This window comes from Pteropus medius, unplaced genomic scaffold (genome assembly GCF_902729225.1).
Source record: "Pteropus medius unplaced genomic scaffold, Ma_sr-lr_union100, whole genome shotgun sequence".
NCBI lineage: Eukaryota > Metazoa > Chordata > Mammalia > Chiroptera > Pteropodidae > Pteropus > Pteropus medius.
In genome coordinates, this window is record NW_024340700.1 from 1,619,725 (window position 1) to 1,642,125 (window position 22,401).

At 50.9% G+C, this 22,401-nt stretch overlaps 1 protein-coding gene across 1 annotated transcript in view; it reads left to right on the forward strand.

Moving 5' to 3' along the window:
• The window catches only part of IGF2R (insulin like growth factor 2 receptor), a 108,146-nt gene that overhangs the window by 70,826 nt on the left and 14,919 nt on the right, over positions 1 to 22,401 (forward strand). Inside the window, 13 exon segments of the mRNA XM_039881137.1 lie at positions 4,347 to 4,562; positions 5,285 to 5,415; positions 5,669 to 5,766; positions 10,060 to 10,196; positions 11,253 to 11,443; positions 12,895 to 13,021; positions 13,689 to 13,808; positions 14,143 to 14,310; positions 14,313 to 14,398; positions 14,702 to 14,920; positions 16,427 to 16,576; positions 19,585 to 19,746; positions 20,913 to 21,120. Of these exon segments, the coding sequence (XP_039737071.1) occupies positions 4,347 to 4,562; positions 5,285 to 5,415; positions 5,669 to 5,766; positions 10,060 to 10,196; positions 11,253 to 11,443; positions 12,895 to 13,021; positions 13,689 to 13,808; positions 14,143 to 14,310; positions 14,313 to 14,398; positions 14,702 to 14,920; positions 16,427 to 16,576; positions 19,585 to 19,746; positions 20,913 to 21,120 (2,013 nt within the window).

The window sequence follows — 22,401 nt, forward strand, 5'->3', positions numbered from 1 at the left end:
CGCAGGTGTCACCTCGCTTAGTCTGCTGACCTCCTGGTTTTGAAACCATCGAGGCGCATTCTCGCCCGCCCTCCCCTCTTGCCTCGATCCTTGCTCTTCCCTCAAGATGGCCGCGTGGTTCGTTTCTTCACCTTCCGGTATCGGCTCAGTTGCCACCTTCTCAGATGCCACCTTGTCACACTCTGTCCCCACCACCTTTGGGTTTCTCATGCCCATTGCTGCTACTATTTCCATCATGACACTTCTCACCCCCTGGTCTGTCACAGACCGCGTTTCGTTGCTGACCCTCAGGGCCGCTGGACTGGAGCGTAAGCTCCTGGGGAGGCCAGGGTTTTCTTTCTTTCACTCCTGTGTGTGGTAGGAACTTGGTAAATGTTTTGATTAAATGAGTAAAGGACAGTTACGTTGTTTCTAACGTTCAGATGGATAAACAGAAGTTGCACTCGTGCGTTTTCTGGGATGTGAGGATGCCAAGAAGTTGGGTGCACAGTGTAAACCCAGCTTTCTGTAGGTCACTGTTGCAATGCATGTGGCCGCGCTCTGTGGTTCAGATCGGGCCCCTTGACACAGACCTGGTGCTGTGACAGCACCGTTCGGAGGGTGGCCTCGTTCACTGGTGGCGGTGTCCTGGGCCTGCACCGTGACTGCCGCTGCTTCTTACAGTCAGGCCTTCTTCTTCCCCAGGGGCCAGAGATGCTTTTATCATTCGATTTGTTTGCAATGACGACCTTTACCCAGGAACCGCCAAGTTCCTGCATCAAGACATTGATTCTGGCTTGGGGATCCGAAACACTTTCTTTGAAATTGAAACTGCGTTGGCCTGTGTACCTTCTCCAGTGGATTGCCAAGTCACAGGTAAGGCCAGGAGGATCAGGCGCTGAGGGGCCAGTCAGAAGGGGGTGTGTGTGTGTGTGTGGGGGGGTGCTTTATTACAGGCAGCGTGCCATTTGTGTTACACATTTTCTTTGATGCCCAGAGTTGTAATATTTCTCCTCAGAATCTGAGCATACAATTAATGGTTTTAAACTATGTCCTGGGATCAGAAGCTCCTTAAGAACAGAGAAGAAAACTTGGGGAAAAAAATTAAATCTATCATCAGAGCTTCTTATTTGGGGAAGAATAAAAGGTAAAGCTGTGTAGGGGGTGCCCTGGGTGCTGTACAGTGTCCCCGGGACCCCTCATTGTCTGCATGTCGGCCCGCACCTGCTCATCAATGGCACGTCATGGCGAACGGCAGTTTCGAGGGTCAGAGCGGGAGTAAGTTTCAGTGAAGCCCCTTGGCCTCCTGTGCGTCTCATTTCTTAGTATGAACATCACATTGGTGCATCACCGGTCTTCAGCCGGCGTTGACAGGTGGTGCTCCAGAGCTAATGAGACACATCTGGCACGTCTGCTGTGTTTCAGACCCCGCTGGGAACGAGTACGACCTGAGTGGCTTAAGCAAGGTCAGGAAGCCTTGGACTGCCGTGGACACCTCGGCCGATGGGCAAAGGAGAACTTTCTATCTGAGCGTGTGCAGTCCCCTCCCTTACTATATTCCCGGGTGCCACGGTGAGTTGAGAGCGTTTGACTCAAGTTCCATCTGCCTTCTCGCCCATCCCCCCCACCCTAAACAACTACCCCGCTCTTCCAGGCAGCGCAGTGGGGTCTTGCCTGGTGTCCGAAGATAACAGCCAGAACCTGGGCGTGGTGCAGATTAGTCCTCAAGCTGCAGCAAATGGGTCCTTGAGCATCGTCTATGTCAACGGTGGCAAGTGTGGGAACCAGCGCTACTCCACCAGGATCACCCTCGAGTGTGCTCACACAGCGGTGCGTGCGCAGCGAGCAAGGCGTGCCCCGTGTCGTTTCCCACGTCTCCAATGCCGGAGTCTTCTGTCTGACTTCAAGTGTCCCTGTGTTTTTGTGGGTTTTAGGCTATCAGTAGGGTTTGTCTGGAATGTATTATTTTCCCCCAGGTCTTATATGGTTAAGAAGTGCTGTATATTTTACTCATGGAGGTTAAAAGTTGGATATTAATTGCGGCTGTCAGTTGACTGATTTTAAGAAATTTTATTTTATTATTAGTTTCAAGTGTGCAGTACACTGGTTAGACATTTACATAGTTTATGAAACGATCCCCCCGATTGCTCTGTCCTCCCTCTGGCCCCCCACCCGGCCATCACATCACTGCTGACTGCGTTCCCCGCGCCGTGCTCCCCACCCCCTGACCATCTCTCGACTACTGATTTGTGCTTCTTTAACCCTTCACCCCTTTCTCCCAGCCTCCCAGCCCCCCATCACCACATTGTCCTCTGTGTTTGTGACTCTGTTTCTGATGAGTTTGTTCTTTTTGTTCCTTAGATTCCACATATAAGTGAAATCATATGGTATTTATCTTTCTCTGACTCAGCATAATAACTTCTAGGCCCATCTATTTCATTGTGAATGGTAGGATTTCATTTTTTTAATGGCTGAGTAATATTCCATTGCGTGTATGAATCGTAACTTCTTTATCCAGTCGTCTGTTGATGGGCATTTAGGTTGCTTCCATATCTTGGTTATTGTAAACAGTGCTGCCGTGAACATAGGGGTGCATAGATCTTTATGAATTATTGTTTTGGTTTTCTTTGGATAAATACCCAGAAGTGCAATTTCTAGATCAAAAGGTAGATCCATTTTTAATTTTTTGAGAAACCTCCAGACTGTTTTCCATAATGGCTGTACCAATTTGCAATCCCACCAACAGTGTATGAGGGCTCCCTTTTCCCCGCATCCTCGCCAACACTTGTTCTTTGGTTTATTGACGACAGCCGTTCTGAAAGGTGTGAGGTGATATCTCACTGTGGTTTTAATTTGCATGTCTCTGATGATTAGTGACCTTGAGCATCTTTTCATATGTCTATTGGCCATCTGTATTTTTTTCTTTGGAGAAGTATCTGTTCAGGTCTTCTGCCCATTTTTTAATTGGATTTTTTTTTTAAAATTTTTTATTGTTGAGTTTTATGAGTTCTTTATAGATTTTGGATATTAACCCCTTGTCAGATGTATCATAGGCAAATATCTTCTTTCATTGATCAGGTCGTCTTTTTGTTTTATTGATGATTTCTTTTGCTGTACAAAAACTTTTTAGTGTGATGTAGTCCCATTTATTTTTTCTTGTTTCCTTTGCCTGAAGACATGTATTTGAAAGAAATTACTGTTAGTAATATCAGAGTTTACTGCCTATGTTTTCTTCTAGAAGTTTTATGGTTTCTGGTTTTACATTTAAGTTTTAATCTATTTCGAGTCTATTCTTGTATATGGTGTAAGAAGGTGGTCCAGTTTTTTTGTTTTTTTGTTTTTTTTGCATGTACCTGTTCAATTTTCCCAGCACCATTTATTGAAGAGTCTGTCTTTACCCCATTGTATGTTCTTGCCTCCTTTGTCAGTGAGCATATAGGCCTGGATTTATTTCTGGGCTCTCTATTCTGTTCCATTGATCAATGTTTCTATTTTTATGCCAGTACCATGCTGTTTTGATTATTGTAGCCTTGTAGTATAGTTTAATATCAGGTACTGTGATCTCTTCAACTTTGGTCTTCTTTCTTGAGGTTGCCGTGACTATTCGGGGTTGATTTCTTTTTAAATAAATGAAAACAAAGTCAGCTGTTGGTTTCTATTACAGGGGTCACCAATGTTTCAGCTTCTAGATGGCTGTGAGTATGTGTTTCTCTGGAGAACGGTGGAAGCCTGTCCCGTTGTCAGAGCAGAAGGTAAGGCCCAGGGCCCAGCTCCTGAATGGCTGTGAGTGTATGAAGTGGCAGGCATTCTGAATAGCAACTTAGATGTGAAACCCCATAATGATGGCCACATGCGTGACCATGAAATGCTCTTTAAATGAATGGGTTTTTTTTTTTTTTTTTACTATCTAGGGAATTACTTTTTTCAGTTATCATTGACGTACGATGTTATGTTTCAGATGTTAACGTAGGGATTAGATGCTCCTGCATTTACTCCACTACAGCCTGTGGCTTTACCAGCGACGTCTCCCACATGCCACCTGAACTGATGGAGTCATTGGCCTTCCACACGCGAACACTTTACCGTGGGGTTTTATTTTGTTAGATGAAGCAGATCTTTATCCTGTGACCTAGGCTTTTCTAGAATGCCATTTGCCAGGCATTCTATACACACACACACATATATATATACACACACATATATATACACATATACGTATATGTACATAAACAGAGTGGGCTAATGTGGAAATGCCTAATGCCTATTTTAAGATAGTACTTGCTTGATTGAAAATTGTGCACCTTTTTGCCTGCAAGTGTGACTGTGCGTGTAGCTGCGATGGCCCATCCACTTGTGTGTTTTTAAAGGGGACAACTGTGAGGTGAAGGACCCACGGCACGGCAACCTGTATGACCTGAAGCCGCTCGGCCTGAATGACACTGTCGTGCGCTCCGGCGAGTACACCTACTACTTCCGGGTCTGTGGAAAGCTGTCCTCGAATGTCTGCTCAACCGATGACAAGTCCAAGGTGATCTCGTCCTGTCAGGAAAAGCAGGGGCCGCAGGGATTCCAAAGAGTGGCAGGTACCACGCCTTTCCTTCTGCTTTTGTTGCAAAACAGCGGATTCCACGTGTCAGGTGATGCGCAGAAGAAAGTGTCAGTGCGTCTGTCTGTCCTGAGCGGGAGGGTCGGCTGCTGCGTTCTCATGGAACTGGCTTAATCGTGTGATTTCCGACGGTCTCAACCAGAATTCATGGTGACGAATGTTGCCAGCGCTTATAGCAAAACCAGTTATCGATTCTAAGATCTTGTTTATTTTCTTTATTGCAACATTGGGACACACCGAACTAGCCGAGGCAGTACTTTCTAGAACTGGGTCAGAGGGGGCACATTTAGTGAAGGGTTGACTGTGAACCTCACAGGGCAGGCTGTTGGTCACCACACTGTCTCTTTAGTTGGGCAAGTGATAATGAGTTTACGGACCTTTAAAAAAGAAAGTGAAGTCGCTGGCATGGTGAGTGTGTGGACAGCCCTTTAGGGGCCACGTAGAGGACGTGACTTCCTCTTGGCTTATGCCTGTGTGTCGTCCTCCCTGTGGTCTGTCTGCAATGTTGCAGCCTTGGGTGAGAGCAGCTGGCTTCGTCCTTCCTGCCATCTAACGTGGCGGGGAGCTAGTGGTACGTGCCTGGCATACTCGGCCACCTGTTTATTCAGAGCGCGTGATGTAACGTGTCCGTTATGATAAGCATGGCGTCCTGGGGACTTCCTGAACCAATCCTTGTTTAATTAGCTGCTTCTCGAACAGGTCTCTTTACTCAGAAACTGACTTATGAGAACGGGTTGTTGAAAATGAACTACACTGGTGGGGACACCTGCCACAAGGTGTACCAGCGCTCCACAACCGTCTTTTTCTACTGTGACCGCAGCACCCAGAAGGTGAGGGCCTGGGGCCCGCAGCAGGGTCTCTGCGGTGGGGTGGGCCCACATCACCCCGCTGCCCCTGTGTTTATAAAACAGGTCCATGCATAGGTCTCATGAGGCCTCCATACTTCTGTTAAGTACGTTATTTACAGGAAGTGTGTTGGAACTTTGATCAGTTTGCATAGATTATAATGAACATAGTCACCCTTACTAGTTTCGTCCTCGAGACTCACCGTGTAAACTAACGTGTCTCTGATAACCTCTCCAGCCCGTGTTTCTCAAGGAGACGTCAGATTGCTCCTACTTGTTCGAGTGGCGAACACAGTATGCCTGCCCACCCTTCAACCTGACCGAGTGCTCGTTCAAGTAAGTCGTGCCTGTGTTCATGCGTTTGGACTCGATAACGCTGGACGCTGGACAGGATTTTGCTTAATAGTGGGTGGTTTGGAGGACGGGGAAGGTTGGTCAGGTAATCTCCCTGTGTCTTCCTTCATGGTAAAGTGAGGGGCCGGATCAGGTTAACTCCAGGGTCCTTCACAACTGAGAGTCTGGTTATTTTGCGTTAAGGTGCATGTAGGGAAGTGATTGGAGCTGAAGCATAACACCTGGCATGATTCACAGGTGTAAGTGGAATAGGGTGACCAGGATGTCACCTGGCCTCTGCTCTTTTCTTGGACGCTGCTTGTCCAGGGACACAATGATGAAGAGAGGGTTATGGCACAGATGCATAGGTCGGAGTGTCAGCATGAGGGAGGTGACACCCGACCATCAGGTTCTTGGTGGCTGTCAGTGGCTCTTTGTCTCTTTGTGCCTGTGGCTCAAATTTGCTCCTGGAATTGTGTGCTGGACTACCTGTGAGATGAGGCAGAGGGCTTCAGTGTGTGTGAGTTCCGACAGTTAACCTCATAACTATTACGAAGTGGACGTCTTGAATCTTATCCCTGGAGATTTTGGTTTTGTAGGTCTGCTGTTCTGAATATTTGAGGGGCATGCTGGCAGTTTTGCTGTGTGAGGACCCACCCCTAAAAGAATTGCTGGATTACAGCATTCCTGGGGGAAGATTCAGTCATTTTCATATTTCCTTCCAGTCTTTATCCTATTGTTACCTCCTTGTATTTAGGTAAAGTAATAATTTTTGGACTTTTTTAGTAATGTATGGAAGTGGCATACATCTAGTAACCTGTGTTTAGCAACTTTAAATCATAATTCAAGTTTAATAATGTTAACTTTTTCAGTTAACATTTCATAAGCATTTTCATGAGAAACAAATTTATCTATCATTCCTAATGAACATGAACTAATCTCCCGAGCGGATAGCCCTGATTTACTCAGCCATTATCTGACTGTCATTTGAGGCTATCTTCAAAGACTTGAGACTTTCTGATGTTTGTGTACAAGAATTTTTGCTATTCTTTGTATGTAAAACTTTTTTCCCCCCAAAATATTTTTGCTAAGTTTTTAAAGTAGAATTAAGTCAAAAGGAAATTGAGTAATCAGTTAAGATTAAAGTTTATACTTGCATATTGTAATAAATTCATGAGAACAGAAATGTGTGTAACGGAGTAAGCTTCTGCCACCCCTGTCCTCCCTGTCCTCCCCTCAGCCTCACTCCGCTTTTACCGTATCTTCCTAACAGTTCTTTCTGGAGCCTTCCATGACTCCGAATGATATTTAGACCCATTTGTCAGCCTCAGATGGTATCAAACCTGTCTTAAAAGATGAGACGTGTAAGTCGTGTGTGCTGTCCTTCCCTGTCCAGCCCACCCCTCTTTTATTACTTCTATTTTTACTTCTTCTCTTGGGTACCTTCAGAACATTAGACGCTCTAAGCTCTGTTTCTTGTTCCATCTCTTTTAGACAGTGGCTGTTTATTTCCTGCCACGATGAGGGCTTCAGACGCTGCCTCCCCTTCTGCTCGCCCCCGCAGTGTTTCCACGGCCACCTTCATGCCGCCGGCACATTGTCAGGGTTTAGAACATGTGTGTGATGTTGAGAAACACTAACGGTCTTCCCTACTTTATTTGTAGGGTGATTCTAAAGCATTAAACACTAAGAAACAGCACTAATAACATTAGGTAAACGTCATTTACTGCAAAATCACATGGTATGATTGGACTGCAGAGAACGGCGTAATCCTGTGTCACTCAAGCCTGCCCTTTTGGAAGGAAAATAGGCTAAGTGTTGAGGTCGGAAGATCCTCATTCCTTCTGTTTCATAAATTGCTCCAAAGAAGCAGGCCCCACGTTAGCTTCCTTCGTATTTGGAACACTGGCACCTCGGTAGCTGCTTAGTCTCGGCGTTCTGTGCCTTTGCTCATGCCGTGGACAGAATAATGTGCGTTCCCTCGTAGGTAAGGGAGGCGGGCTCTCCGTGATGCCACGTGCCTTCCCGAGGGAGGCTCGGGCTCCCAGCCGGTTCTTGGACTTTCCGTTCTTTTCCATTCTGTTAGGGTACATTCTCACACACGTGAAAGGTGGGGTGGGAGGGAGCCCGTGGTTTTTCTGAAAATGGCATAGTTTTGCTCTCAGATCTAATTAGCTGAGTGTGGGTTTACAGATTGAAAATAAATGCCCTCCATTTTGAAGGCATTACCTTGTTTTCTACAGGCACTTTGTGTGGCTGGTGAAAAGTTTGTTGCTGATCTTCTTCTGTCTCTGTGTTTTTATGCTGTTCTGAAATGTTTTTTGAACTTTTTCTACTAACTATCCTTTGGAAATTTTTATTTCTATTGCGTTCTAATGACTACTGAGGATACTAATTATAACTTTTTTACTTTCTTTATTTAAACCTTACCATTTATTCCCTGAATTATAATTTATTTTCTTTTAACAATTGCCTTAAATATGTATCCCTGACTTAACAAAAACTAAAGGCAACCAGACCAGTACCTCTACCCACCTCAGCGGTAAAACAGCATCAGCACCGAGCCCCGCTCCCCAGCTCCACAGGGCGTTGTCCAGTGTTTTACTTCTGACGCGTTGTCTGTCACGCAAAGAGGTCGTTATTGTGGTTCTTAAAAAGTAATCATTGGTTCTTTGACTATAAACGTTTCTTTTTATAAAAAGAAAAAAAGAAATCTATCACTTTCTCTGACTTACTCTTCCCTTTTTGCATCTTACCCCTTCCTTTTGATCTAACTGTCCTTCTCGAAGTACTTTGTTTAGCGTAGTGCTACGCACAGTGCTGGTTGCAAACTCTTTGCTCTGGTCCCTGACGGGATAAGGTGCTTGCACCAGAACGTGAACCAGCTGTGTCACCCTCCCACTGGACAGCGCGGGAACCGGTGTTTGGATTCCGCATGCCATTGCTGGCTGATCCCAGGATGCAAACCACACTTTGAGTAACACTGCCTGGCGGGATTTACATCTTGGTATTTATTTGAAAAGGCTTAGTTTTATCTCACTAGCTGAGTACAGAATTTTAGATTAATAGTGTTGTTTGTTTGGTTTTTCTTTTTAAGTCAGCACTTTGGACTTCTAGTGTAGACTGTTCCTGTTGGAGAGTCTGCTCTCTGTTGGTTCTGTTTTCATTCCGTTGTAGATAAGCTATCTAGATTTTCTGTATATATTTTTCTTGTGTTTGTTCATTCTCAGTATGGCGGGTTTATGTGTGGTTTTATTGTTATTTTGTTGCTTGGAAGTTGGTGCTTTCTAAAACTAAAGATGCATGTCTCACTAATTTTGGAACATTTGCAGCTAGTGTGTCTTTGAATGTTGCCTCTAACCTAGTCTGTTCCTTTCCTTTGAACTTCTGTTAATTGTATCTTAGTCACCACACTCTGTCCACGTGTCTTTTAATATCTTTTTCATCTGCTTCTGTACTATATTCTATTTCCTTAGAGATATTTTCCAATTTTCTGATTCTCTTATCAGCTGGTTTTAATTTGCTGTTTTGGCTGTTTGTTTCCTTTTTAATTTTCATGACTGTTTCGCATTCTAGATGTTCTGTTTGGTGCTCTAATTTTTTCCCCCCAACCCATCCCCATAGGGTTACGTTCTTTTATTATAGTTTCTGTTCCTTCTTTTCTGACTCCGAACACCTGCATTTCTCACAGGACCAGTTAATGCCAGCTCTGTCCTTTGCTCCCTTCTCTCTCACATCCCACTCATGACCTGTTAAGGTCCGTTAATCCTCAAGATATCTGGAACGCTCTGTTCTGGAAGCACCACGCCCTGGCTCAGGCTGCCTTCACCTTGCACCTGCATCACGCAGTGGCCTCTCAGTCGGCCTTCCTGCCTCTGCCCCTGCCACACGTTGGACTAGTCCGTCACAGCGGTTAGAACGGCCCTGTTAAAATGTGTTAGGTGGCCTGCTCCTGAGGATGGTCTGTGCTGAGGGTGCTCTCGGCATCTGAGCTTAACTGGCATCTTCTCACTGGCCTGAGCGTGGAGAGCACACACATTCCAGGCTTGGCGTTGGGTTTTTGTTGTTGTTGTTAATATATAATTTTGTTGGAACAAGTCTCGTAGCTTCCTGAACTCAGGTTGTTGCTGGTTCCTCCTGGAGCGGGGAGCAGTCCAGTCCAAAGTTCGTTTCTGGGGAGCGTCTGCGTCCCGGGGTGTGGGGTGGGCTGTGTCTCACGTCCCGGAGCCTTTGCAGACAGAGTGCCACATGCTCAGAGTGCAGCAGAACCTGACTGCCGTGTTCTCTCCCCCGCAGAGACGAGGCTGGCAACAACTACGACCTCTCGTCTCTGTCACGGTACAGCGACAACTGGGAAGCTGTCACGGGGACGGGGGCCACCGAGCACTACCTCATCAACGTTTGCAAGTCTCTGTCTCCACATCCTGGCTCGGGTGAGGCGGCTCTCGGAGGGCTGATGGCTTGGTCAGGCTATGGGGGAAGGTGGGGTAGGAACGGTTGCTTTGAAGGTGCCTTCCTCTCTGTGACACGAGCGGTTTGGCCAACAAGCAACCTGAGGAATTAGTTAAGGGTCTTAATGACCAATTCCCAGGGTGGTCCAGGGTAAATCAGTGCGGAAGCCTCTGCTGGGAGCATTACGGACTTCTCTGAACACGAGGAGGTAGAGGTGGGTAGAAATAATCATGGCGGCAGATAATTATTCTTAGCAGGATAGGAGATGACAGGGCATGAAATGGAGACAGTGTGTGTCCGCTGTTTATTGAGAGGAATGTGGGTGGGTGGTCCTTTAATGATGTAAGAGCCAGCTCACCCGAACCTTACTGCCGGCAGTGAGAATGGAAGTCTCTCGTACACGTGGGGCTGGGAGCAATCCTCAGTGACCTGGGTGCCCACCACAGTCTGTGAAGGTGCAACTTGTCCTGTTTTCTTGAAGTTTTATACAGCTCCACCCACATCTCATGGGGTTCAGCTCAAAGGGGGCACCGTGTTTTACCTGCAGAGAGTGGTTTTCATTCTCCGCACGGCTCGAGGCTGTGGGCCCCCTTCCCCTTGGTCTGTGCTGGGCAGGTTGGTGACACCATGATCTTAACCCATGAATACTTCTGTGCCTGGAGCAGGTGGCACAGATATTTTGGGGCCTGGGAAATCAGTAGAGTTCTTAATTAAAGATAGAACACAAATGTACACCATTTAAAATGTTCCTTTAGATTTATGAATTTTAGCTTCATTATTTTTGAGGTTCAGAAGTAATTCAAGCTGTTAGGCCTTGAATTCTCCCAGCATCCCATGCCTCCCCCACATCCATCTCTGGTCAAAAATCATTTAAATGAGAACTCATATGGTATCACTGTCGTCTGATTCCTTAAAAGAAAGAGATGATTTTGGAGCGACTGTGAGGTCAAACACGCAGCATATCTCACTTCACTTGCCAGATTTAAGTTCTGGACTGGAAGGTGACCGAAAGTGGCTTGTTTCTGGTCATGTTGCAGAGCCGTGCTCCCCGGAAGCGGCCGTGTGTCTGCTGGGTGGCTCCAAGCCTGTGAACCTGGGCAGGGTGAGGGACAGTCCCCAGTGGGTGGATGGCGTAGCCGTCCTGAAGTACGTCGACGGCGACTCATGTCCAGACCAGATTCGGAAAAAATCGACCACCATCCGACTCACCTGCAGCGAGAATCAAGTCGTAAGTGACACAGCTTTCTCCGCCCTGGTGCTGCTGCTGTGGGGACGGTGGGAGTCGAAGGGTCACCTTTCCATTGGGATGCGAGCCGAAGGGCCCAGGGATGCAGCCGAGCTTCTCAGCGGCTGAGAGGGCGGCTCCCCTCAGCGCTCTGGTCCTGGAGGACCGTTCTCTGGCCCCGAGACGCCTGACCTGGCAGTCGCGGCTTTGGAATCCATTGGTTCTCTAACGTGTGACTCAGGTTCGCAAAGGCTGTAGAGAAACCGGCATTTGACGACGCGGCCTTTGTCTTCGTGGAGGCCGCGCGGGAAGAGCCAACGCTCGGATGGGCCTGGCTCGCAGGCAGCCCCCTTCCCACCGGTGGGGCTTGCTGGCTGATTCTGCTGCCGTAACTGTCCGCCTGTCAGCACGAGCCATACCTGCGTTGCCACATTGCCGTGAGGGTTGGAAGAGGAGTTGGGGCCAGGTGTCATTTTTGGCGCGTGGTCGGTGCGCAGTCCATGGGGCTGGTCCCCGCTCCGTGGTGTGACGGACCCCTTCCCCGGCCGGGTGGTTCTGGGCAGCTGAGCGGGGTGGACCGAGAGGACGGTGACCTGGGACCATCGTTCACCACGGGGCTCTGCACACAGCGGGTTCAGGCAAAGCCCACGCACCTCGTGTGTGATGTGGGTTACAGCGGGTTTGGGGCAGGGCCACACTGGACCCCGTGCCCACTCTCGGCGGCGGGAGGGGCGCAGGACGGGCAGCTTGGGGCCCTCGGGGCGTGAGTGGCCGCTGAGGTCCCCTTGGGGAAGCCTGTGCCTGGACCGGGGGCTGCTGGGCTCTGGCTGGAGCTGGGGCTCCATGGCTGAGCTGAGGGTCGGGGCCGAGGAAGGGAGCTGGCCGACGCGTGGAGGGGACGTGAGGGCGCTGGGGGAGGCCGGGCTGCAGTGTGGCCCTGCCGTGGCCGAGCAGCACAGTCGTCACGGGGTGGGCACATGCTGAGCGAGTCCCCACAGGTCTGTGGACGAGAAGCCCCCGAGACTCACACAGCAGGCCCGGCCACGCGGGCCAAGCGGCGCAAAGAATTGCTGGCCAGTCTTTTCATTTTGCTCACAGTAACGCATTTCAGTTCATTTGTTTTTCAAAACGTTAGCATGATGTGCTCATTTGTGACTCACAGTGGCCCTTCGAGCGTCTTTGTCCACTCTGTCCCCAACCGCCGCCCTGTGCCCTGGTGTCAGGAAACTTCACGGCCCCAGGTGCGTTTCTGGCTGCGGGCACGCCTCGCTTGCCCTCCCGCGTCTCAGCTGGAGCCGCAGTGGTGTCCCGGGCGCACCTCCCGACCTTGCTCTGCCAGATCAGCCCTCCCCCGTCCACACCCGGACAGGAGCTGCACGTGCGCGTGCGCGTGGCGCCGGCATCGTTGACACGTCGCACCTGTGCTGTCAGCAGCTCCTGTCCTTTGCTTGCAGAACTCCAGGCCCATGTTCATCAGCGCGGTGGAGGACTGTGAGTACACCTTCACGTGGCCCACCGCGGCCGCCTGCCCCGTGAGGCGCATGGAGCACGGCGACTGCCAAGTCACCAACCCCGCCACAGGTGAGGCGCCGCCACTCACCAGCCCACCAGCCCCCCACCCCGAGCGGCCAGGTGCGAAGCTGGGCAGCAGGGCACGGTGGGCAGCAGCATCCTGTCCCGTGTGCGCGTTTGGCCTTTCCCCCTAGAAGCAGTCCGGTCTGCGGGCTCGTGGTTCCCCTTCTGTGGAGAGGAGACTGACGTGTCCCTGAAGCCATGCTCCCCGTGACCTGTTTTTGAAGCTGCCTGTCCCACCAGCTCTAGGCTTGCAGAGCTAGCTGCAGTCAATCTCCTTGTCACCTCTCAGAGTTAATGTGGGATAATTAGGAGATCCCCAGTGACCGTCTGTACTGGGGAGCCGGGAAGGCAGCTGGAGTGCCGCCATTGGGCCCTCCCGCATCTCGGCTGGAATCCTAGTGGCTGCTGTGGCCCAGCTCTAGGAGGAGGAGGCTGCTATGAGCCGCTATCTTATGGGGAAGGACGAGCCATCTCATAAATTTGGGGACTGATGGCCCTGTGACACGGGGCTACCTAGTCAGCGTTTTCAGGGCCATGCCACTGAAGTGGGTGGTGACTTGTGAGAACTCAGAAACCCCACCGGCCAGCGTGGTCCATGTGTGAGCACACTGGTGATGGCCTCCTGAGTCTCTGCCCCCTGGAGTCACTGCGTCCCCATCCTGTCCTTCCGCAGGGCACCTGTTTGATCTGAACTCCCTAAGTGGCAAGTCTGGAACCACCGCTGCGTACAGCGAGAAGGGGCTCGTCTTCATCAGCGTCTGCGGCGAGAATGAAAACTGCGCTCCCGGCGTGGGTAAGGCCCGCGACGCCCTGCCTGCCGCCCGCCTCTCCCGGCCGGGGTCGCCCCTGGCCTCCGCGTCCCTGTGACAAAGAGCTGAGTAGAAGCAACGACCAAACAGCTTCCTCTCCTGCCACAGTCAGCTGACGTGGCGGGGCGGGCAGTGGGGATGGGGGGCCACATGATGAAATATTAGACGTGTAACATTTGCTAAAACCACATGGGACGTTCAGAATTCTGCATGTCGGCTGCGGATTTGAAAGTCTGGACGTGCAGAGGGTTCTCGTCAGGAACACGGCCGTTTGGATCCGTAACCGTGTTTTCCCTTCTGCTCTCACGTCCGGCGCAGGGGCCTGCTTCGGGCAGACCAGGATCAGCGTGGGCAAGGCGAGCACGCGGCTGACCTACGTGGACCAGGTCCTCCAGCTGGTGTATGAGGAAGGGTCCCCCTGTCCCTCCAAGTCCGGCCTGAAGTACAAGAGTGTGATCAGCTTCGTGTGCAGGCCTGAGGCCGGCCCACCAACAGGCCCATGCTCATCTCCCTGGACAAGCAGACGTGCACGCTCTTCTTTTCCTGGCACACGCCTCTGGCCTGCGAGCAGGTGGTGAGTCGCCGGAGCACGCGTGGCATCTGAGGAATGCACGCCCGAGGCCTGGGTGTGCCCAAAGCCCAGGTGTCACCACCAGTTGTACTGCAGTTCACGTGGCCCCTCGGTAGATGCCCAGTGGCTCTCATCCACTCCCGACGGTCCCAGTAAAATTGGTTCACGGTGCCCAGTTAGTGACCAAACGTTTGGGGACATTGATCCACCCTTTATGCTTTTTTTTTGTCCGGCTTTTAAATTCTTGGGGGCGGCTTAATGGAAAACTTTACTGTAGTCTCCAGCGAGCTTTTTCCTCTTTCACAGATGGAATGTTCCGTGAGGAACGGCAGCTCCATCATTGACTTGTCTCCGCTCATCCACCGCACGGGGGGTTACGAGGCATACGATGAGAGCGAGGACGACGCCTCTGACACCAACCCTGACTTCTACATCAACATCTGCCAGCCGCTCAATCCCATGCACGGGGTGGCTTGTCCCGCCGGAGCTGCTGTGTGCAAGGTCCCCGTCAACGGTCCCCCCATCGTAAGTGTGGGGGACCCAAGGGTGGAAACAGTTCCTGCAAGATTTGTAACAGTGACCTTTACATTGTATTACCTACTTTCAACAGAGTTAGTCACTCGAGCAGAAAGAAGGAGGAAGTGAGCAGAGTCTCTGCATGTTGCGGGACCTTGGGGGAGGGTAATAAGGGGTTCGTGAGTCGTCAGCCGGCGATGATGAGCAGGAGGCCTTTGAGCTGTGGAAGAAAATGTGAACCCGCGTGTGTGGAGACACCCCTCTTCTGTGTCATGGTGGGAGTCTCAAGGTTGACCCCGATCGGGAGATTTCTTACGTAAAGTGCAAGAAAGAATATCGACCGAGCTTGGCTTCTTAGAAATGCCCGTCTCGTGTCATTAAAGTGCTTGTGAAGTGTAGGCACTTCCTTTCGGTAATCGACCAATAAGGACAGAAGCAGGTTTGCTAATAGCTAAATATTCTACTTTGAAAGTTTTGGTTTTATACATTTTTTAGTGTAGATTTAGATCTTCAGAAGTTGTCTTCGTGAGTTATAGTGATGTTTTGTCAATCCTTGGTAGGTCTCATCGTTTGAAAGGCGTCACAAAGCGCTGTATTCCTGTGTTCATTAAATAGTGAGTCATGTTGTAAAGCAGATGTCCTTTTAAAAGGTAGACGTTCTCTGCCGCATTGTCGGGGAGAAACGCTGGGCGTGGGCGGGGAAGTTGGCCAGGATGTGAATTTCACAAAGTCGCAGCTCCGCGGGGGCAGAGGGCCCGCAGCAGCCACATCTGAGCAGGAAGCGCTTTTGTATCGTCCTCTCCAGAGGCGCAGCTTGGGCTCCTTGGTGAGTCACACACAACCTGAAAGGTTCGATCTGCTGGTTACCCTGGATCAGGTTTTTAAAAGTTCTGTAGTTGGAGAGGGTGTTAGAACCCCGTGGCCGGAGCAGCCCGTGGTGGTGGAGGCGTCATGGCTTCACACTCACGCTCACGCACAGGGGTACCCTTCCTGGCTGTCCACCTTTCACTCACTCCTGTGTTCACTTTCTCAACTATGTACCGAGCAGGCAGCGTGGGTCAGGTGCTGTGCTAAGCGACGAAAGGCAGCGGAGGACGAGCCCTGTGTCCTCTCCGAGGACGGAGAGGGGGCAGTCCTATCGCAGGGCCAGGTGTGAGGAGAAGGCCAGCGTGGGCAGCTGTGCGCCTCCCACCTCTCATTGCTGGGTGACAGAAGACCATGCAGCGTTCTCAGTGTGACTGGAGAGAGAATTCCTGTGGCCTAGAATCTTTGAAAATTGACCATGTGTAGAAATAGGACCGTGGCATTAACCGTAGGATCGAAGCCGATTAAATCCTGAAACAGAGTGTTCTGTGTAGCATCTGAACGTCAAGACTTGTCAAGTGAGCTGATATTAACCCAGTTTTTTAGATGCTACTCGCTTTCAAAACTGATGAGGTGTAAATTTTGCAATTCTGTCATAACCTGGCGAACAATGAATTTCCTAAAATGTTGCTTTACTTTTTCTTTGTTTAGGATATTGGCCGAGTCACGGGACCTCCAATACTCAATTCCGTAGCTAATGAAGTTTACTTGAATTTTGAGAGCAGTACCCCTTGTTTAGCGGACAAGCATTTCAACTACACCTCACTGATCACGTTCCACTGTAAGAGGGGAGTGAGCATGGTGAGTGCCTCCTGTGTCCAGTCTAGAAGCTCACGTGTGGATTTGTGAGCCTGGGTTGGAAATCTGCAGAACGTGTGTCAGTTCCAAGGATGCCCGGTTCGCAGTGTCTGCCTGGAGCGCGTGGTCCGGCAGTAGTGCATCTGAATAATTTAAGGAATGAACTTGGCAGTGAGTAAGCCCACCCTGAATTAACAGAGCAGGTTTTGTGCATAGAGGCTTCCTGTAATTAAAAACATGAAAACTTGAGTATAGGAGTGGCAAACGTGGCCTACCAGTGCATCAAAGGGTCATAACTTTTTTTTTTACTTTTTTAAAAGATTTATTGGGGTGACTGGTTAATAAAATTATATCGGTTTCAACTGTAAAATTCAAGAATACATCATCTTTATGTTGCATTGTGTATTCACCACCCAAAGTTAAATCCTCCGTCACCATATATTTGACCCCCTTTATCCTTATCTACTCCCCCGCTCTGGTAACCACTAAACTGTTTGTGTCAATGAGTGTTTGTCTTGTTTGTTTGTTGCTTTCTGTTTTATATTTCACATATGAGTCGAAATCATACGGTTCTCAACTTTTTCTGTCTAACTTATTTTGCTTAGCATGATAACCTCAAGATCTATCCATATTGTTGCAAATACCAGTATTTCATTGTTTCTTATGGCTGAGTAACATTCCATTGTATATATGGACCACATCTTCTTTACCCAGTCATCCATCAAAGGACACTCTGGTTGTTTCCATGTCTTGGCCCCGTGAATAATTCTGCAGTGAACATTGGGTTGCGTATTTCTTTATGGATAAATGTTTTCAAATTTTTGGGCTAGCTACCTGGAAGAGAGATTGCTGGGTCATATGGTAATTCTAGTCTTAATTTTCTGAGGAACCTCCATACTGTTTTCCATAGTGGCTGCACCAGTTTACATTCCCACCAGCAGCGTATGAGGGTCCCTTATCCCCCACAACCTCGCCAGCGCTCATTACTACTTGTCCTGACGACAGCCATTCTGGCGGGTGCGAGGTGGTATCTCATTGTGGTTTTGATTTGCATTTGCCTAATAGCTAGTGAAGTTGAGCATCTTTTCATATGTCTTGTTGGCCATTTATATGTCTTCTTGGGAGAAGTGTCTGTTCAGGTTCTCTGCCCATCTTTTAATTGGATTGTTTTTTTGTTGCTGAGTCATTTGAGTTCCTTATTTTGGATACTGGCCCCTATCAGAGGCGTTGCTTGCAAATGTCTTCTCCCATTTAGAAAGTCGCCTCTTTGTTTTGTTAGTTTCCTTTGTTTCCTTGGCTGTGCAGAAGCTTTTTAGTTTGATATAGTTCTGTTTGTTTGTTTGTTTTGCTTTTACTTCTCTTATTCTTTGAGGTCAAATTTATAAAATCTTCTCTAAAACCAAGGTCCAAGAGTTTAATACTTGTTTTCTTCAGTGCAACTTATCATTTCATGTCTCATATTTAGGTCTCTAATCTATTTCGAGTTAATGTTGGCGTACGGCGACACTATTTTCTAACTAACATTGCTGATTTAATTCTTACTGGGAAGTCTGACAGACTTTCGGCAGCCATAGTCACCTCAAATTCAGACGTTAGCAAATGAAAGAAGACCCCGGGACCAAAGCAGGTCCAGCAAAGCCATGCGTGTGACTTCTGAGGACGTTATTAATTTGTTTCGTGTGCATTTAAAAAATAATACTGGCTCCTGTTATAATGAGTACCATTTTGTTACAGTTTTTTTTGCATGTTTTCTCTTGGCCCCTCTCACTGAATTAGGAGAGTACGGCCCCCACACTCAGAACAGTTGGGTGATGTGCCTGGTGTCACACAGCTCTGCAGTGGCAGCAAGGCCCCTGCCTGCTGCTCAGGAGAAGAGGTCTTTGCTCCAGGCGACCCAGCTGGACAGCCCCTAATCTGTGCTCCTGAAATCCATGAGGCTTAGAGAACTTAGTCCTTTGACGTGAACTGACCGAGGCTACTTGTGGTTTGTGTTTGTCCCACCTAATGCGAATATTCCTACCTCTAGCTGCAGAAATATGAATGTGCTTGATCACGACACTGTGCGCGCGCGCCTGTGTGCATGCATGTGTGTGTGCGCCACACACGCGTGTGTTTCTGTGGGTGTCTGACGAGGAACCCCGCGTAAGCTCACACCGCCAGGTGATCCGCGTCTGCTCGCTTCGTGCTCACACTGCTGGCAGGCCCACGGGTGGACGTGCTCTGGACTCCTGCTTGTTCTCAGAGCAGCTGCTCCTTGAGACCGTTCAGTGTTTACATGTTTTTAGAGACAAGGGCTCTCACGCTGAATATTTATTCCAGCTTTGGAAAGATTTTAAAGCTATTTTTCTTCCCCTGTGGTTTTTATCTTTAGTGGAAATACTTATTCCACTTGAGTTTCTAGGAAAAAAGATTCTCAGTAGTAATGACAAATGAAATTCCCGACCAGCTGCCTCATCTGTTTTTGTGGCTGTTCTTGGGCAAGGGAATAAATACATGGATTGAAAGTACTTGGCCCGTGCAACGCCTGGCTGTGGAATGTCTTGCCCTTACTGTAGACGTCTCGTTTCTAGAAAGGGTGGCTTGGAGCTCTGCTTGTGAGCGTCGAAGCACTAGGTTTCCCACTTCGCAGTGGCATGGTCTCGGTGCCACACACTTCTCTGTCATGACACTGAGAGACATTTGAAGACTTCTCCCCTTTCCTTCTTCGAACTGGTAGCATGGAGCATTGAGACCCTAAGTACAGGGCACGGCCTGGAGGTGGCGAGGGATCCCGGTGTGTGGCAGGCTGCCCAGCGGAGCAGTGAGCTCCGTCTGGGTGGTTCCATTGGTGGTGACTGTCCCTCCCTTTTGGAGGGAGGGCGCCGGGGGTCCCCCGGAGCAGCTGGAGGTTTGCGGCTATGGCAGCGGCCGCTTTCTGCAGCCCCGGTGGCAGGTCCCAGGTTGGACATCAGGGCGAGGACCTGTGCCTGAGTCACGCCGTTTTCCAAGGCTCGTGCTCTTCTTCCGAACAGGGAACCCCCGAGCTGCTGAGGACCAGCGACTGCGACTTCGTGTTCGAGTGGGAGACTCCACTCGTCTGTCCCGACGAGGTGAAGGAGGACGGCTGCTCTTTGACGGACGAGCAGCTGCTCTACAGCTTTAACTTGTCCAGCCTTTCGAAGAACACCTTCAAGGTAACGCCCGGTGATCTCGGGGGCGGCCGCCTGGGTTCTTGCTGATGCTCACTGTGCGCGAGGTACTGTGATGTCTGTGGCCCCTAGCGGACACGTGGCCACTGTGGCAGTGCATGGCGTGGGTATAGCATCGGCCTGTCGGGGCTTCTGGGTCCTGTGGCTAACCAGTCCCTCCCAGCACGAGCTGTGCCTCCTGGTTCAGGGTGTTTCATTCCTTAGGGCTTTGTAAGGGTTAAATAACCCAGCGAGGTCAGCAGGGGGCCTTAATATCACAGATGCTGAACGGGAGGTAGCTCGGGACGTGCTCATTACCACGTACACAGAGGCGGGGCCAGGTCAGGGGCAGCTGGCAGAGGCCACGTGGACTTCCAGTCCTTGCTCAGCCCTGCTGTGAGAGAGAGAGAGAGAGAGAGAGGCGGCTGTTTTGCTGACCACAGAGGATGGCCATAGGGAGCTAGATGTCCCCCAGACTGAGATGTGTTTGAGTGAGCTGGGCCCATCTGCCACCAGCCCGCATGGCGTGGGCTGTTCTCTGTGTCCATGAGGCCGTGGGCATCTCGGTCAGTGACGGGCGGACCCCAGATCTCTGGGCCTGTGACCTAGATATCCTGAGTAATACAGCTGTTGGTCGTGCCCATGAGACCCTGGGGACAGCAGCCGATGAGAGGTGACCCCTGACTTGTGCGCCCTGGGTCCTGTGATGGAGACCTTGGCCAGACATAGGCCCCCCGACAGGTGTGCAGAGGGCAGGGTGGGCGAGAACGGCAAGGTCCATGTCTGATCATGTCCTCGACATCCCCGTGTCGCAGGCGGGAGACGTGGCTTCAGGAAGGGGGATGAGCAGCTGGAGGTCTCACAGGTGGCCCCCTGCTGTAGGCCGGCTGCTGAGGACGGCCAGCAGTGCGTGCTGCCACCAGGCGGGGCAGGCCAGGGGGCAGAGGGAGGCGTGGGTCCTGTCCGTGGTCGGAGGGAGATGCCCAGGGAGCGGGCAGGGCGTCGCCCTCCTGGGGAAGGCTGGGACTGGAGGGTAAGAGGGTGAGGTCCGAGGCTCAGGGTACAGCACGCAGGCGCAGCCCGTGCTCCTCCTGCACACGCCACCTCCCTGCAGTGGTGGCGCTGTGCACCCGGAGGCCCGTCCACAGCCACGCGTGCTGTTGTCCGTCCAGGTGACTCACGACTCGCGCACCTACAGCGTGGGGGTGTGCACGGCGGCGGCGGGCCTGGACGAAGGCGGCTGCAAGGACGGGGGTGTCTGCCTGCTCTCCCAGACCAAGGGGGCGTCCTTCGGACGGCTGGCGTCGATGAGACTGGATTACAGGCACCAGGACGAAGCTGTCATTTTGAGTTATGCCAATGGAGACCTTTGTCCTCCAGGTAAGTCTCTGCAGTGGGCCGGCGTTTACCTTACTGGGAGCACGGGACGAGGCCCGGCAGTGGGAGAGAGCTGGGAACCAGGCTCCGACCCCATGGTCACCCAGAAGACCCCTCAGGATTCAGATAGAATGAGCGATCCGTCCAGCCATGGGGCGGGCTCTTGAGCCTCGGAGAGCTCATCTCCTGGCCACACACAGCCTTCACCACAGTGCTAATGCACGCATAGTCACTAGGCAGGCGTGGCAGATGGTCCCAGGGAGGAGTACAGTTCTGGGGGCCACAGCTTGGAGGAGCTCACTGAGCAGCTCTGGGTACCCGCGCACCAGGGCTTCCGCTTGGGGTGTGGTGTTGGCGTGTGCATCTTTTTGATGTCCTCCTTCCCACAGAAGAAAACGATGCTGGAGTGAGAGCCCCTGTGTATTTCCCTTCACGTTCCGGGAAGAAGGACGCTCACAGAGAGTCTTTGTCGTGGAAACAAAGGCAGCGGCAGCTGTGAAAGTGCTCCCACATGCCACGCGCCCAGGATCTGACAACCCTTGACAGGTGGGGCTTCTACCCCACAGGCACTATGGTGTGTGACCCGGGCCTGGGGCCTGGGGGGCCTGGGGCCTGGGGGCTGGCCTGTGGGTCTGGGAGTGTGGAGTCCTACAGGGGCCTAAGGGGCATGCGCGTCTGGGGGTCTGGGTGTGGGTCTGGGGAGTCTGGGCGCGGGTCTGGGGCCCTGGGCGTGGCCTGTGCTCCCGCCCTCGCCGCCTGGGGCTCGGACCGTGCGGCTCGCCGAGTGACAGCAGCAGTCCCATCGCGTGTCATGTTCTCTCATCGGGGCTGCTTTTCGTAAAGGACGTTCTGAGTTGTTCCAGGGCGTGTATTGCATAACCACGTGTTGACCACAGCAGGGGTCACACGCACATGCTGGGTGGGTAGCTCGGCCACTCACTAGCTCAAGAGGTTTGTGTCCACACACCAGTTTTCAGCACTGGTGATTGAGATTCATGCCTCTGCAGAGTTCCTGCTTGTCATGGGTCTGCAGGGCGGCAGGAGAGTGATCAGGAACAGCAGGGGTCTCTCGTCGGCTTTCTGCTCCATGGTAAACACAGGCCAGGAGCTGGGGTCTCACGGTGAGCCAGACTTAGCTCACTTGTGCCTGTGATGTTTAGACAGTGGTGACATGAGAGAATCCTACTAGTGCGTATGGCACAAGCTCCTGTGAGTTCCCGAGGAACGTGAGATGAGAAAAATGGGGAAAAGTTATTTAATTCTTGTACGGGATCAGAGAACAAA